This window comes from Schistocerca cancellata, chromosome 4, assembly GCF_023864275.1.
Source record: "Schistocerca cancellata isolate TAMUIC-IGC-003103 chromosome 4, iqSchCanc2.1, whole genome shotgun sequence".
Taxonomy (NCBI): domain Eukaryota; kingdom Metazoa; phylum Arthropoda; class Insecta; order Orthoptera; family Acrididae; genus Schistocerca; species Schistocerca cancellata.
Window position 1 is genome coordinate 678,272,105 of NC_064629.1, and position 17,759 is coordinate 678,289,863.

Sequence of the window (17,759 nt, forward strand, 5' to 3'; positions counted from 1 at the left end):
AGCGAAAGGGTGGCGTGCCCAGATGACGTACACGTACAGCTTGCCATCATCTTCTGTCGGACTTTGAAGAAGGGCGAATTGGCATGACGGACATGGGAACATCATACTGATAGAGAGCACAGACGGTTGGCAATGACTGTAGGTCAAGTGATGACGAGGTGGACTAGAGCGTGGCTGGAAGAGTAGACACGGGTGCTTTTTCACAATGAGAATACCACGAAATGATCGCAAAATTGTTCGACTGGCTCTGACGAATAGACGTCTGACAACAGCTGGAATCCGGGGAAGTTTTACAGAAAGGATGCCGCTACGAACCGTCGGTAACAGATTATTAAAAGCTCTGTTAAGATTTCGGGGTGACGTCGTTCACCGCTAATGCCCTAGCACAGATAGCAGTGGTTTTCATGGTGTAGAGCCAGAGTCACCTTAGGCGCTGAATTGTATTCTGTGCTGTTCTGGTGAAAGGCTAAAGGGAGCAGCGGTTCTCGAGACTCATACTTTTGCAGTTCCTGGAATCATGGTGTGGGAAGATCTTAGTTATGACATGAGGACTGATTTAGTACTTCTCGCTTTCTGTGTCGCTTGCTATGCTGAATTACACTGATGGCAATGAGCCAGTTCGATACTTATCAAACTTGGTAGAGATGTTCATCACATTAAAGGTGTAGGATGTTTTAACTTTCATGCTGGCCAGCGTGTGGCAAGAATGGCAAGTCCTACTGTCACATCCATCAGGAAGTGAAACCAAATTGTATATTCGAGCTGGATAATGGAAGACTCCACACCGCACTTCACATCACAAACGCCTTGAAGAATGTACGGATCCTAGACCAGCCTGCCCGGATTCCTGATCTGTCACTCAGGACGCATGTTTTGGATGTGATGGGAAGACGTATATTTTCATACCAGACTCCAGTCTCCATTCTACATGAACTGACACAGCATGTGTTTTAGGCACGACAAGAACTTCCTCCAGATGATATTTGGAGATATTGCTCCCATGGCACAGAGGGGGTCACCCCTTCTATTGATGTCGATGAAATTAGTTCCGAGTGGACATTTAAAATACAGCTACATCCACATACGTCGCTAGCCACCGTACGGTGCATGGCGGAGGGTACCACATACCATTACCAGTCGTTTCCTATCCTGTTCCATTCTCAAATAAAGCGAGAGAAAATCGACTGTCTAAAAGCGTCGGTACGAGCCCTAATTTCTCGCATATCACCTTCGTTGTCCATACTCGAAATGTTTGTTGGGGAAAGTAGAACCGTTCCGCAGTCGGCCTCAAGTGTCAGTTCCTTACATCTCCGCAATACTACTTAGCCTAAAGAGCGTCGTCTTCCCTCCAGATATTCCCACCTGAGTTAACGAAACATCTCCGTATTACTTGCGTGCAGATCTAACCTATCGGTAACAAACCTAGTAGCACGCTTCTGAATTGCTTTGATGTCTTCCTTTAATCTGACCTGATGCGGACCCCAAACACTCGAACAATACTCAAGAATGTGTCGCACTAGCATTTTATACCGCGTCTCCTTTATGGATGAACTACACTTTCCCAAACTTCTCCCAACAGAACGAAGTCGAGCATTCGCCTTACCTACTACCAAACTGACGTGTTCATTCCACTTTAGATCGCTTTGCAACGTTACGCGTCGATATTTATTCAATGAGAATGTGTCTAGCAGCTCGTTTCTAATCTGTATTCGAATGTCGGAGAATTTTTTTATTCTGCTGTTCTGCATTATCTTGCATTTATTTTACATTTCCAGAAAACTGACATTCACACACCAACTTGAAATTTTGTGTATATAAAGAATAAGAGTGGTTCTATCACACTTCCTGGGGCACTCCTGACGATACCCTTGTCTGATGCACACTCGCTACCAAAAACAAGCCGGCAGCTGTGGTCGACCGGTTTTAGGCGCTTCAGTGCGGAACAGCGCTGCCGCTACGGTCGCAGGTTCGAATCCTGCCTCGGGCATGGATGTGTATGATGTCCTTAGGTTAGTTAGGTTTAAGTAGTTCTAAGTCTAGGGGACTGATGACCTCAGATGTTAACTCCCATAGTGCTTAGAGCCATTTTTGATCAGAAACAACGTACTGGGTTCTATTACTTCAAAAAGTCTTCGAGCCACTCACACGTTTGGGAACGTATTCCGTATCCTCGGACCTACAAGAGCCTGCAGTGAGACACCGTGGCAAATTCTGGGTGATCAAAAAGTCAATATAAATTTGAAAACTGAATAAATCACGGAATAATGTAGATAGAGAGATACAAATTGACACACATGCTTGGAATGACATGGGGTTTTATTAGAACCAAACAAATACAAAAGTTCAAAAAATGTCCGACAGATGGCGCTTCATTTGATCAGAGTAGCAATAATTAGCATAACAAAGTAAGACAAAGCATAGATGGTGTTCTTTACAGGAAATGCTCAATATGTCCACCATCACTCCTCAACTATAGCTGTAGTCGAGGAATAATGTTGTTAACAGCACTGTAAAGCATGTCCGGAGTTATGGTGCAGCATTGGCGTCGGATGTTGTCTTTCAGCATCCCTAAAGATGTCGGTCGATCACGATACACTTGCGACTTCAGGTAACCCCAAAGCCAATAACCGCACAGACTGAGGTCTGGCGACCTGGGAGGCCAAGCATGACGAAAGTGGCGGCTGAGCACACGATCATCACCAAACGACGCGCGCAAGAGATCCTTGACGCGTCTAGCAATATGGGGTGGTTCTAATAGAACCCCATGTCATTCCAAGCACGTGTGTCAATTTTTACCTCTCTATCTACATTATTCCGTGGTTTATTAAGTTTTCAAATTTATACTGACTTTTTGATCACCCGGTACTTTCTGGGTATCTAGGAGTATGGAATCTGCCTGTTGCTCTCCATCCACGGTTTGTAGGACATAATGTGAGGAAAAAGCAAGTTGAGTTTCGCACGAGTGATACTTTCTAAAACCATGCTCATTCGTGGACATAAGCTTCTCAGTCTCAAGGAAATGTACTAAATTCGAACTCATTATATGTTCAAGAATTCTGCAGCAAACCAATGTTACGAATATTGGTCTTTAATGTTGTGGGTCCGTTCTTCTACCGTTCTTATATGTATGAGTTTCCATTCGCTTGAGATTTTGCGCTGGGCGAGAGAGTCACGATAAATGCAACATAAGTAAGACTCTGATATCTCGGAGTATTCCCTATACCACCGAATCAGGACTCAGTCTGAAATGTGACGAACATTTTCACCAGTTTTAATGAACATCGGACTGGTGCTTCATGGTGTAACACCATTTCCGTCAGTGTAATTCAGTACAGCTGGCAATACACAAAGCAAATGAATTTGAGATAAATGTTACTGGCACCTCATATTCTCACGTTATACAAAAGAGGGCTTTCCATATAATTCGCTTCGCCAGACTGAATGCGTACGAAAGCTTCTGCTGAATTATGAAAACTCTCAACAAGACAACATTCAGTCCGATATACCCACCGGGAGGGTATGATTTTTTAAAGAGTTGAAGAGTGAGCGATTTGACAGAGGGGGACGAAAGCGGCGGCAGTGCGCAGGCCCGGGCAGACAGCCGGCCGCCGCCGAAGTTGGTGCTGTGCGAGACCATCTGACAGCCGGCTCAATTAGCATTTCATTGTATCTGTTAACGGTGACGGCGTGAATTAGTCAGACCTGTTAAAACCGTTTTCTGCACCACTGCAAATGCCACAACAGTCAAAAATTCCAACGAAGACAGCAGCCGCAACAGACTGCTACCAAATTGTGGAGCGCGCTATTAAAATCCGTACCAAAAAGAACATTTATCCTGTTGAAAGACGAGATAATTGAAGCCAAGGGTGCATCAGAAAAAAATATCTGGGTGTTATAGTTCGACATAGCTGAAACTCCACTATGTAATGGCTCATAAAAAGACAATCACTCTTTCAAAATAATGATCAAGTCCAGCACATCTATATGTCGTGCTAGACTATGAGCAATACACGAATGTAAAGCTTCAGTTTCTGTACGATATAAATGATACCATACACTGAAGCGCCAAGGAAACTGGTATAGGCATGCGCATTCAAATACAGAGACATGTAAACAGGCAGAATACGGTACCGTGTTCGGCAACGCCTGACAACATGTGTCTGGCGCAGTTGTTAGACCGGTTACTGCTGCTACAATGGCAGGTTATCAAGATTTAAGTGAGTTTGAACGTGGTGTTATAGTCGGCGCACAAGCAATGGGACACAGCATCTCCGAAGTAACGATGAAGTGCGGATTTTCCCTTACGACCTTTTCAAGAGTGTACTGTGAATATCAGGAATCCGGTAAAACATCAAATCTCCGACTTCGCTGGGGCCGAAAAAAGATCTAGCAAGACCGGGACCAACGACGACTGAACAGAATCGTTCAACGTGACACAAGTGCAACCCTTCCGCAAATTGCTGCAGATTTCAGTACTGGGCCTTCAACGAGTGTCAGCGTGCGAACCGTTCAACGAAGGCCCACTCCTGTAACATTGATGGCTGCACGAAAGAAAACTTTACGCCTCGCATGGCCCTTCAAAACCGGCATTGGACTGTTGATGACCGCTGCGACAATTCATCCTTGTGCTCACCATACCAGTCCTTTAGGATGAGAGCTGTGTAAACACCGATCCTGTCATCTTGGAACACAGCATCACTATTGGGATACAAACCTTGTACTGTGGGATGGACAAAATAGTCATATAACCCTTGGCAGGAATGCTGCTTTGCAGAGTACCCATAGCGACCAAGAAATACTGTAGTATGGCTGCCCAAGTCATCATCCAGCTACCGCCATATTTCACTCTTAGGACGCAAACTCAACCAGAAGTTGGAAACGACGTGAAACAAGACTCATCCGACCAAATGACTTTCTTCCATTTCTCAGTACGAGTAGTCCTGGTTTTATTGCTTCGGCACCACGTTTTCCTATCACAGGCATCTGCATTACTGATGAGTGGTTTTGGAATCCCACCTCATCCTACATTCCTAGATTACGAAGCTCCCTTCGTATTGTTTTGATGGTGACAGAGTTCACCGACAGTCAGTTCTTCAATGACTTTTGCAGCTGTCGTCCTCTTATTTTTCGTCAACGACCGTCCATCACGATAACTTAACACACACTTTCGTTCGCGTTGCGACTTAGCGGATGATATTTTTCCGTTTTCCCTGTAACTGATAGATCTTCAGTACGACGTCCCTTGAAACATCGAACCCTTCGGTTCCTTGGTTGGGGAAGCCCCTGCCATAAGATCACCAGCGATTTGCCAACGTTTGAATTCACTTCACTCCGCCATACTGCACTCACAACAACACTGAACAATGTTCTGACCACGACAGACACGCGCAATGTATTGTCCACATTGGGCATGTGCCGTTCGCGATCTAATACAACAGTGTAACCTGAAGGCTTGGCTAACATCTGCATTTACGTTCAAGCAAGCATTTCTCACCTTGTTTCCATATTTTTCTCCAACCCCCGTATTTCAACACATGCAAACAATTTCATAGCAGTTTATCTGCTGCGACCTATCAATAATACAGCTGCGAAGGCAATTACAGACGAGCTGGTGTGGAGATTTTTTAAAAAAATGTTGTTTTGTTAAGAAGATGCATGGTGAAAATCGCCATAGTGCTCATCTGATCTTCGGTGGTTCCATCACCAAGTCCTTCGCAGATGTCTGTCCTTTCTTGTCCAACTGAGCTAGTGCACCGTTATTAATGATCGTGATGACGACGAGGTTTTAGACCGATCCTAAAGGAAGGGAGAGCAGAGTTTCACTACCCGTCGACGAAGAGGTCAGTAAACACGGAACACAAACTCCCACTGGACACAGATGCAGAACATAATTGGCTATGTCCATTTCAACGGAATTAGCCGTAACTGATTTAGGGAACTACGGAAATCATTGACAACTGGACGAAGATTTGAACCTCGTTCCTCTCGAATGGGAGCCCTATGCCTTAAGCAACCCGATTCTTCCTACTATACGGTAATATTGCAGTGAATTTAATTCTTTTCGAGTAATTTTTGCAGGAAGCTGCAGAGGATGCGATAAGCTATGGCCGCAGTCCACCACACGTACCGTGAAAGTGTATCTTTCATTCCCATGTGATCCCAGCAGAACTTCCATCGTCCATTCAGGTTGTTAATTTTCATGCGCAGTCCGTTCCGCCGCAGACTTAATTGCTTTCTAAAATAAACACAGTTTATTCCTCTCTTTAAAAACTGTGTGTCTGTGAACCAAGATCGACTGGGCATTTCGGTTAGCAGCCGGAACTTGTTTGCAAATCTACAGCTAGCCGACAAGCAGACACATTGCTATACAAAGCAGTGACTTATTTCCTTACACGCAAGAACGAGAAGGTGTTCATCGACAAAGATAAACTGCAGAAGTGTGCACACTGTTGTTAGCCACTACACGTACCGGAAACCGCAGCAGATAAGTGACAATAGCCTGCAGCATGAGATGCTTAACTCTGGATTTAAACATAGGATTTAAGCTTGACATTGGTTCACATTGAGTTATTTCGGGCTCACACATGGTAACTGAACGCCGAAGATGACTCTAAACTGAGGCGCATTTCGCGTCACGAAAACTGATGCACCGAGAAATTATAACTCAGGGGAACTGTGCTTAGGATCGTTCTCAGTTACGGCACTGTAGTGTTGATGTTGACGTGGTGCTGTGCACATTTTCAAATATTTCGATTTCAAATCAATGAGAAACATATTTCCGTCATATGGTACTGGGCATGAAGTCTGGAAAGCAAAAAACACTGCCAACAAGTTTAGATTAATTCGCATGCAATTCTGTGGGACACAGTGCAGGTAGCGGGAATCTAATTTATCAGACATCTCTCAATCAGTTGTTAGAGTCCTAACAATTAGTTAACACAACAGAGAGTTGGTTTTCTCTTACGGAGTATGACTCCTGGCGTAGCGAATAAGTGCCAGACTACGGAGTTCGATCGCCCGATGATTTTGTGAATCCTAATGACTTACTGCTTCCTTTACTTCTGATGATGATTGGTTTATATAGAAAACGCAATGTCTTACGGTCATTTAAAGTACATGTTAAACTGTAGGTCCTTATGTAGCTGGTTGTGTAAGTTAGTTTCAAGATCGGAGGATGGTAAGGATGTACCGCTTTTAGTAGGACTATATCTATTACACCTACATCTATACTCTGCAAACCACCTTATGGCATGTGGCGGAGGGTACTTTGTGTGCCATTATAGCTTTCCCCTTTTCCTGTTCCAGCTGCGAATGGTTCGCAGGAAGAACGATTGCCCAGTTACTTACGTTTTGATGCTTAGCTCATCGTGTTTCAAGAATTTAGGCTAATTTTTAAATTCATTAGTGCATTTGTTTACGTGAATTTATTTGGTGATTTTTGCATGTGTGATTTTCTGCCTCTGTTACGTCTTTTTGCGGCTAGAAAGTATTGCACCTCCTCCATTGTACGGAACATCACATACACGCAAACCATGACTTACACTGTCTTTGTTACAAAGATATCTTTCTAATTTGATCTTCATGGTCTTTTCGCAAGTTATACATGGGAGGAAGCAATACATTGGTTGACTCTTCTAGAAACGCGCACTCTACAAATTTTAGCAGTAGACCATGCCGTGATGCAAAATACCTTTCTTGCTGCGTCTGCTTTCGCGATTACTGAATAAAACGGTAAAGAAAATTGCTGTTCTTCTTTGGATCTTCTCTATTTCTTCTATCACTCCTCTCTGGTGTGGGTATCACACTAACGAGTAATGTTCAGATATTGGTCGAGCAAATGTTTTGTAAGTCGCCTCCTTTGTTGGTGGACTTTATTTCCAATGGATTCTTCGAATGAATCTCAAGCCTGGTATCTACCTTACTTGCGATTAATTTTATGTTGTCGTCCCACTTCAAATCGCTCCGTACGCATACTTCCACTGATTGTTCTGCTATCGTGTAATCATACAGGAAAGTGCCTATCTGTCAATGTATGTATTCACAATATGTTACGTTTGTTTACGCTGAGGGTCAACTGGCACTCCCTGCACCAAATGTCGACTCTCTACAGATATTCCTGCATTTCGCTGCAATACACGTGCGTCGACATTTCTCTGTACAGAACGGCATCATCCTCGAAGAGCCTTATGGAACTGTCGACGTAATCGAGTAGGTCATTTAAATAAACTATAAAAAGTAATACTTCTTTAACACTCTCTTGGTGTACGCCGGAAATTACTTTTACGTCTGAAAATTACTCTCCATTGAGAATTACATCCTGTGGTCTGTTTTCTGGAAGAGTGAAGCTCTGTAGTCTTCAAGCAGATCTTTGGGTTGGTGAGAGCTAGCTTTACCATTGCGTCGCAGACGGGGAGAGGTTGTGTAACTTGTAAATAATGAGAATATTAACGATTTTGTATGTGTACCACTAGATACTCTTAAAGTTTATTAACTGTCATCAGCACTACAACTCTGACGACGATCTGCACGTAACTTAGGAAATTATGGTAAATAAATGCCACCGCATGACAATGAGCCTGCAGAGGGTCAAACGCTAGCATATGGCAGGTTGAGTATCCCACTACAAGAAACAACAACTGGTTGCTCTTTCTGTCGCAATATACATCTATTTACACCTTATTCGCAGTATTAAGCGCCGTCCATAATTGAAAACACAATTTTAAAATAAAGCACTAGTAATTACCGAATGTAACTTGTCTTATCATTTGTGATAATTGTCTCGGAGAACTCTTGGCTAGTCAGGGTAAGACAGAAATAAGTAAAGAAACCAAATCAACAACCTTTTGCGGTGAACGGTGAACCCTCAGACGCCTGTGCTTTCCACATGACTGTTTTCTTCTGTCAGTTGAGCTACAGACTTCGGCCATTCTTGTTTCTGAACGGACGAGATCCCGAATTACGCGTAGATCTACACTTAGTTGACACAAGTCATGGTATTGCGATGTGCACATATACGAATGGCGGTAGTATCGCGTAAACAAGATAAAAAAGGCAGGGCATTGGTGGAGCTATTGTTTGTACTCAGGTGGAAAGGTGTCCGACGTGGTTATGGCAACATGACAGGAATTAACTGAACGCGGGATGGTGGTTGCAGTTAAACGCATGGGATATTCCATTTTGTAAATAGGAAATTCAATATACCAAGATCCACAGTGTCATGAGTGTGCCGGGAATACCAAATTTCACGCATTACCTCTCACCACGGAAAACGCAGTGGCCGGTGGAATTCACTTAACGACCGAGAGCAGCAGCGTTTGCGTGGAGTTGTCAGTGATAACAGACAAGCAACACTGCGTGAAATAGCCGCAGATTCTTGCGGATACTGATGACGACAGTACCTGAACGTCCCATGAGTTTCACGTTTTCGACGCACTAGCTCCTAGTCTTATGGGAACCACAGTTTGCCCTTGCTCGATGCTATTTAGTCTGTTTTCGAGGTGTATGTACGTAGAATAGGCTAACTGGATCCCTTGCGTTGTCGGTACATGCTATATATCGTTCGCACGTAAGGCGTTCGTCTTGTGGCCTCAATAATGTTGGGGTGGCCGCAGCACTCTGGCACACTGTCCATTTTTTCAGACTTAAGGATTTTTTCTGTATTGGATATGCAATTATTACAACATTTTTCCACTAAGCACTCAAACGCAAAACGCGCCCATGGTAAATTTATTTACTGTGTACAGGAATGTTGCAAAAATGTTATGCGAGTAATTGGAAAATATAGGGAGTACAAGCTCGAACCGGGCGCAGGATGAGGAGGAAAATTGATCGTGTCCTGTTCAAATGAACCATACTAGCATTTGAATTAAGAAATTTACGGAAAACACGGAAAACCTGAACGGAGACAGGTGTTCTGGGATCTGAATCCCCATCCTTCTGAACGCGACTCCAGGGACTCAACCGCTGCACCACAAATGTCAGTCTGAATTATGCGTCGGTAGAATATTGCAGCAGAGACACCCATTAACACTACATAAGATGATCAGATTATGAGAAACATTTTGAAGAACGTGAAAAATTGAACCAACACATTTTTAAAAAAATTTACATCTATAGCTCTGCATAAAATCTTTTAAAAAAGTTACCTCTCCCACAATTTCTTAGTTTCAAAGGAAAACATTGTGTACGTGGATTTTAAAGTTTTTTGCTTACTCATATTTGGAGCATAAAAGAGAAGAGACCAGTTTAGAACGAACTTCTGATCTTTTTCAAACCCTTCATCGAACTTCGTAGATGTACTATAATAATTTTATTGTATGATGGCATGAGAAGAGAGTGAAAAATCGTAGTGGTAAAGGATATTACGACGATTTCTAGTGATATGCATTTTTCTTTTTTGTGAAACTCTGTACAATTTATATATCACGACGTGGGACATTCTCATGTCTCAGTGAAACATAGTTCCCATTCGTTCCGTGAAACTTACTCTTTTCTGCATTGTTAGGGATGGACATATGTGGGGCCAATCAAATGTTTTAACGCGATGTTGCTTGAGCTTCAGGCGAATGGGCATGCGTCATATCATTTTCCCTTGGTCCTACTGTTAAGTCGGAGTGTATTAGATAAGAATGGATTATCTTAATCTACGGGAAACATGTGTGTCGGTGGCTCTACGTAACAAGTTACAACTATGTGCCGGACTGGGAGTTCGACCCAGATCCTTGCTTGTTGCTGGCAGCGCGCTACCAACTGCACGCGCGACGGACGGACTCAAAGCATTTCGCCTCCTTCCCCTTGTACGCCTCTAGACTGGGAGAATTAATTCTCTCCAACAGTTGCGAGGCTGTGGGTAAGCCGAAGTACCCTTTGTATCCATCCTCTCGCAGATGCTAGTGTCTCAGGTCCGTGGGAGAACCTTTCCAGACGTTACAAGTAAAGGGGAGAAGCCTTTGAAAGATGAAACTTTGAAACGAAGGAAAATGAGTATTAACGTATGGTGGACGACGAGGTCATTACAACCGACTTATGCTTCGCGAGATAGGAGACGTCCGCAGATGGATCATCTGGTAGCTGACTGGCCGCGGAAAGCAAAGGACTTGTTCGAGTTCTAGTCTGGGTTCAAATGGTTCAAATGGCTCTGAGCACTATGGGACTTAACTACTGAGGTTATCAGTCCCCTAGAACTTAGAACTACTTAAACCTAACTAACCTAAGGACATCACACACATCCATGCCCAAGGCAGGATTCGAACCTGCGACCGTAGCGGTCACGCGGTTCCAAACTGACGCGCTTAGAACCGCACGGCCACACCGGCCGGCTCTAGTCTGGGCACATAGGTTTAAAATACGACACGCAGTCAACGCAGAGTATATTGAATGTTCTTCCACATTAATTTAGTGTGCACTGTAAACGTTCTCTAACTCTGCCTGACAGAGCTACGAGGGCTCGTTGAAAAGTAATGCCTTCGATTTTTTAAAGTGAAGACTCTTACAGCTTTTTAAATTAAACAAACGTTACTAACATTCTACACCTTTACTCATAATTACGTATTTGCTGCCCTCTTCTGCTAGAGGGCTCCGAACGGTTGCGTAGAAGACACGTCTTCGCTGGTCATGGCGCTCAATTCGAAGAGGAACTCATCGCTGAAGACAGTCCTACTACAGTCGGTGAGATACCAGGCAGAAGACGAGTCTGCAGGCGCCCTGGACAGTGGTGGGATACCAACCTGGCCGTTGCCCGCCATACAGTCAGACAACCAGGCGTCATGGTCTGGGGTTCTTTTCATAGAAGGACTCCTTAGGTTGTCATCCACTGCACCCATACAGCACAGCGGTACGTTGACGATATACTACGCCCCGTTTTGTTGTCTTTCTTGGCAAGCCATTCTAGGGTTAGGTTTCAGCGTTGCCCGCACACGACAATAGCTTTTACTGCTTGTCTTCGTGCCTGCCAAACCCTACTCCGCCCAGTAAGGCCGCCAGATCTCTTCCCAATAGACAACGTTTGGAGTAATATGGGCAAGGATCTCCTACCGTCTCGTGATTTTGGCTATCATACGCGCCCGTCAGACAGCATTTGGCGCAGTATCCCTTATGAGGCCATCCAACAGCTCTAAATCAATGCCAAGCCGAATAACTGTTTACATAAGGGCCAGAGGTGGACGAATTCGTTATTGACTTGCTCAATTTGTGAAGCTATTTCTCTCGAGTAAATCATCCAGTTTGTCTGAAACTGTAATAACTTATTTGTTTGTACATGCACATCACATCTATCGATTTCTGTCCCATTCAGATAATGCCTTCATGGTGCACCGTTTGTTTCTTTTTTCTCTTAGGTCTTTGAGTGTATGTAAACATTTAAGGCAAAAGTCATTCGTAAAGGTCACTCTTCAGAACATCTGGCGATGACGCATTATTTCGTTCCCTTGTGATAATAGAGAACGTGACTTGTCTCAGGTACAACCTAAATCTGCATCTATACTCTGCAAACCAAGGTGAAATGCATGGCAGAGGGTACTTCCCGTTGTACAAGTTATCAGGAATTCCTACCGTTCCATTCAGGCATGGAGTGCGGGACGAATGTTTGTACAAACGCCTACGTGGGCGCTCTAATTGATTCGCTCTCGTCTTTGCAGTCCCTACGAGAGCGAAACATAGAGGTTGGTTGTATATTCCAGTACTGAGCACTTAAGTTGGTTCTTGAAACTTAGTAATCAGGCCTTCACTAGACAGTCTGCATCTATCTTTAAGCGTTCGCCTGTTTAGGTTTCTCAGCTTCTCCGTGATGCTCTCACTTGGGTCACACAAATCTGTGACCATTCATGTTGCATTTGTGTGCATATGTTGAACATCCCACGTTAGTCTTATCTGGTACGTCCCTCACACACTTTAGCGGTATTCCAGGATGGGTCGCACGAGAGTTTTGTAAGCAATCTCCGTTGTACACTGATGGCTTTTCTATAGTATTCTGCCATCGAAACCAAGTTTACCATCTTATTTACCCACGACTGATAGTTCTACTTGAGCGGAATTCCGCCTAATGCCAGAAACCACTTTATTGTTTTCTTATCAGCCAAACATGTTTGAGCACTTTTGTTTATTTTCTTTCTGAAAAAATTGTTACATGTAAACATTTTGTGTAAGTTATATGAATTTCTGGCTGAAAAGTATTTATATTTGCAAAGGAGCGATTATTATACGTCAAAAGTTTTACTTTAGGTTACATGCGGTATACTGTTATGATACTGTATATGTCACTGAGTGGAGGCGCTGTATGTTGTCCACTTAGGCTAATCTTGAAGATTTAGGTCTAGGATACTACAATTGGAAATAACAGAGGTACAGTTTTGTTCACATACCTCATATGACGCCATTAGTTCTGTATGCCGGTAGCTTTAGATTACGGAGCGATCATAAAGTTTCCGTTTGAGAGCATTGCTTCTGCGTATATGCAACGTAGCACGGGTATATAAGTACCGACATGTAGGCAAGAAATTAGTGGGCATTCGTGTCTTTCTGATGTGCATGCAGTAAACGTGGAAACGAAAACCAAGGCGACATTATTACCAAATGTGTAGAAACGGGATCAACGTGTTGTTATTCAACACGGGTAGACATCTATCAGAGAATGGAGAATATGGATGGGGCAGCCTGTCTGTCTGAAACGACCGTTGTGGAATGGTGCGTCAAGTTCCGTGCTGGTCACGATTCGGCCCAAGACGCCTGTCGATCTGGGAGACCAGCCTCGAGCACCCGAGTCATGACCTCTCCCCACGCGATTATCACGCCTTCGCGCTCCCTTAAAAAAGGTCTCGAATGGTCAACGATTCCAGTCGGACGAGGATTTGCAGGAGGCAGTTATGGACTTCTTCACGCAGCAGGACACAGTGTTTCATCAAACGGATATCAGTCTCGGTCGTCGGTGGGACGATTGCCTCAATGATTTTGAGTGATTGGCAAATCCGATTCCGGACTGTACGACCTTCCAACAGAAACTTTTTAATCACCCCTTACATCTACCATAGAGTGCAGTCTGCAGTTTATCACCTGAAAACAACGAAAGCTTTCTATATTTACTTTTTTTCTGCTAATTTCAGACTGAGACTCGCTCCATGTCTCTCAGAGAAAAATAAACAAAAATCTCGCTGAATATAGCACAGAAAGGGCTGTAATATATCTGGGTATTAAGAAAACTCTGGCAACGGCTTTACCGCAGTGGATACACCGGTTCCCGTCAGATCACCAAAGTTAAGGGCCGTTGGGTGTGGCCAGCCCTTGGATGGGTGACCGTCCGGGCCGCTATGCGCTGTTGCCATTTTTCGGGGCGCACTCAGCCTCGTGACGCCAATTGAGGAGCTACTCTACCGAATAGTAGGGGCTCTGGTCACAAAAAACTATCATAACGACCGGGAGAGCGGTTGCTGACAGCACGCCCCTCCTATGCGCATACTCGTCTGAGGATGACACGGCGGTCGGATGGTCCCGATGGGCCATATGTGGCCTGACGACAGAGTGCTTTTAACAAAACTATAAAATGGAGTCCTGTATAAGGCGGAATTCCTCTCCAGTTTTTCTTAGGAAATAAGGGGAATAAGAAGAGCTACAACACCCAGATGATGATTACGACCATTCCAAATGATTCAAATGGCTCTTAGTACTATGGGACTTAACATGCCCTAGGCTTAGAACTACTTAAACCTAACTAACCTAAGGTCATGACACACATCCATACCCGAGGCAGGACTGGAATCTGCGACCGCAGCAGCAGCACGGTTCCGGACTGCAGCGCCTAGAACCGCTAGGCCACAACGGCCGGCACGACCGTTCCATTTCAAATCCCTACAACAAGGACGTGATAACAAAATCTCTCTTCGAGAATCATCTGAACTGTCAGATGAGGCACCGGCAGCTAACTCTAAATATAGATAAATGTAAATTAATGCAGATGAATAGGAAAAAGAATCCCGTAATGTTTGAATACTCCATTAGTAGTGTAGCGCTTGACACAGTCACGTCCGTTAAATATTTCGGCGTAACATTGCAGAGCGATATGAAGTGGGACAATCATGTAATGGCAGTTGTGGGGAAGACGGATAGTCGTCTTCGGTTCATTGGTAGAATTTTGGGAAGATGTGGTTCATCCGTAAAGGAGACCGCTTATAAAACACTAATACGACCTATTCTTGAGTATTGCTCGAGCGTTTGGGATCCCTATCAGGTCGGATTGACGGAGAACATAGAAGCAATTGAGAGGCGGGCTGCTAGATTTGTTACTGGTAGGTTTGATCATCACACGAGTGTTACGGAAATGCTTCAGGAACTCGGGTGGGAGTCTCTAGAGCAGGGGTCTCCAAACTACGGCCCGCGGGCCGAAAGCGGCCCGCGGGGGTCGGCAAACCGGCCCGCGTTAGCTGGCCGGACATCCCTGGTATCGGGCCCGCCAAATATTTGAGGTGGTGTCTATACTGCCAACAATTGAGTTTCGAGGCCTATCGCGACCAATACACCGCGACAGTGGCTCTGCTACTCGCTACAAGACTACATAACTAAACTTATTGTTGCGCCGCTTGAAATAACAATGCTTTGACATACTCTACCTCTGTTACGTCTTGCAGTAATAGTGTTGCTAACAATGATTTTGAGATTTCGTTAACTTTGCAGGGCGCTTTCGTGAAGAATGTGCAGTGTCATACTTTTTTGTCGGTGAAATATTCGCCAGAATAAAATACGCCAGAATTTCGGTCAGGTACGTCCACCAATCAAAATTATGCAATTAAATAAAAATCGTAGTTCGTTTCAGTGCTAGCTGTTACCACAACCTTAGATTTTTCCGATTTCATCTTTCCTTTAGCCTTACATTACGGTGATCATGGAGTGCTAGGGTGCTTTAATCCCACTAGGTAGATCTCGGCCCTTATGACTTCGTGGAGGAGTCAATGTGGTCCGCGGACTAAAAAGTTTGGAGACCCCTGCTCTAGAGGAAAGGAGGCGTTCTGTTCGTGAATCGCTACTGAGGAAATTTAGAGAACCAGCATACGAGGCTTACTGCAGTACAATTTTACTGCCGCCAACTTACATTTCGCGGGAAGACCACAAAGACAAGATAAGAGAGATTAGGGCTCGTACAGAGGCATATAGGCAGTCATTTTTCCCTCGTTCTGTTTAGGAGTGGAACAGGGAGAGAAGATGCTAGTTGTGGTACGAAGTACCATCCGCCACGCACCGCACGGTGGATTGCGGAGTATGTACGTAGATGTAGATGTAGGAAGGTTTCGGGTTGCATTCGCCAAGCAGACCAGCTGTTCGACAGATTATCGCAAGTTTGTAAGACGAGGTAAAGGGAGAGTACTCACCCCAGCCATGGGGCATTTGCCGTCGAGGATGAGGCCGGACACGTATCCCATGTTGCGGTACTTGATGCTGCCGTTGAAGCACATGTGGATGTTCTCGTTGAACTTGAGCTCGACTTCGCTGAGGCTGTAGACGCAGAGGGCGGAGCGCGGCTGGGGCTCGGGCCCGATGCCGCGGCTGGGCGAGAAGGCGGCGAAGAGCGCGGGCTCCCCGGCGCGCACGCCCAGCGCCGCCGCGAGGTCCCCGCCGGCGGCCGCCACCTTGGCGTCGGTCACGATGTTGTAGCCGTCGCCGCACGACAGCGTCACCTCCGTGTAGCTGTCGTAGTTGGCGTCGTTGATGCAGGTGCGCGCCAGGCGCGATACGTGGCCCAGCTCCTCCTGGCCCGGCAGCGGGCTCTGCTTCTGCACGATCACGAAGTACGCGTAGTCGCTCGCGTTGAAGCCGTACACGTACTTGACGAGGAAGTGGTCGCGGTACTTGACGTCGATGCGCAGCAGCGACTGCTTCGAGAAGGAGTACTCGGCGAAGTTCAGCGTGTACAGGTTGCGGCTCGAGATGGCGGGCACGTCGTGGCGGTACTCGCCGTTGTTGGTGAAGGTGGTGCCCACGTACAGCACGTCGGAGCGCCCCCACTGGTTGTAGTGCTCCGGCCCGATGAACGCGTACGTCGAGGAGGTGGCGTCGTTGGCCGCGATGCTGATGGCGACGAACTCGGGCGGCAGCGAGATGTCCGCCGCCTTGTACTTGACGCACGCGCCCTGCGCCACCGAGCCGCACGCGATCAGCGTGCGGGACTCGGCGTCGAGCACGAGCACCTTGTTGTAGTTATCAGTGAGACGTTTTTCCACCGTCGAATCTGATGCGCAACCCGCCGCGTGGCACTGCGGCGAGTCGGGCCGCGGGCCCGTCACGACGCTGCGCTCGACGCGCAAGTCGGCGTCCAGCTGCAGCAGCCGGTTGACGGCGCCCACGTAGAGGCGGCCCGTCGCGGCGTCCTGCACCATGTGCAGCAGCCGCAGCCCGGCCGCGCTCCCGTTCACCCCGCCACCCTCGTCGGGGAAGCGCGTCGCCGCGGCAGCGGCCGTCGCCACGCTCAGCGCCAGCAGCGTCCACAGCATGGCCCCCGCTCCGGCGCGCTCACGGCCGCATGCTGCCACGCCGCGCCACACGGCCTGCCGACACACCACCCCCACTCAGACACTACCTAATACACATGTTAGAAAAAATACCGCTAGAATGAGTTGTCTAAAAATAAGAAATAATACAGATTAGAGAAACATTTTACGGGCCTTTGAATTATGCTCGAAATTATGTACAGGAAATGAGATTGCACGACCTACATCAGGGGCGACCAAGGTTTAAGCTTACCTGGGCCACACTCGAAGAAGACGAGTACTTTTCAGCCT

At 45.9% G+C, this 17,759-nt stretch overlaps 1 protein-coding gene across 1 annotated transcript in view; it reads right to left on the bottom strand.

The window, feature by feature from the left end:
- LOC126184378 (plexin-B) overlaps positions 1-17,357 on the bottom strand; it is a 981,143-nt gene extending 963,786 nt beyond the window's left edge. Inside the window, exon 1 of the mRNA XM_049926762.1 lies at positions 16,353-17,357. Within this exon, the coding sequence (XP_049782719.1) occupies positions 16,353-17,357 (1,005 nt within the window). The remainder of the gene's footprint in view (positions 1-16,352) is intronic.
- Positions 17,358-17,759: the final 402 nt, after the last annotated feature.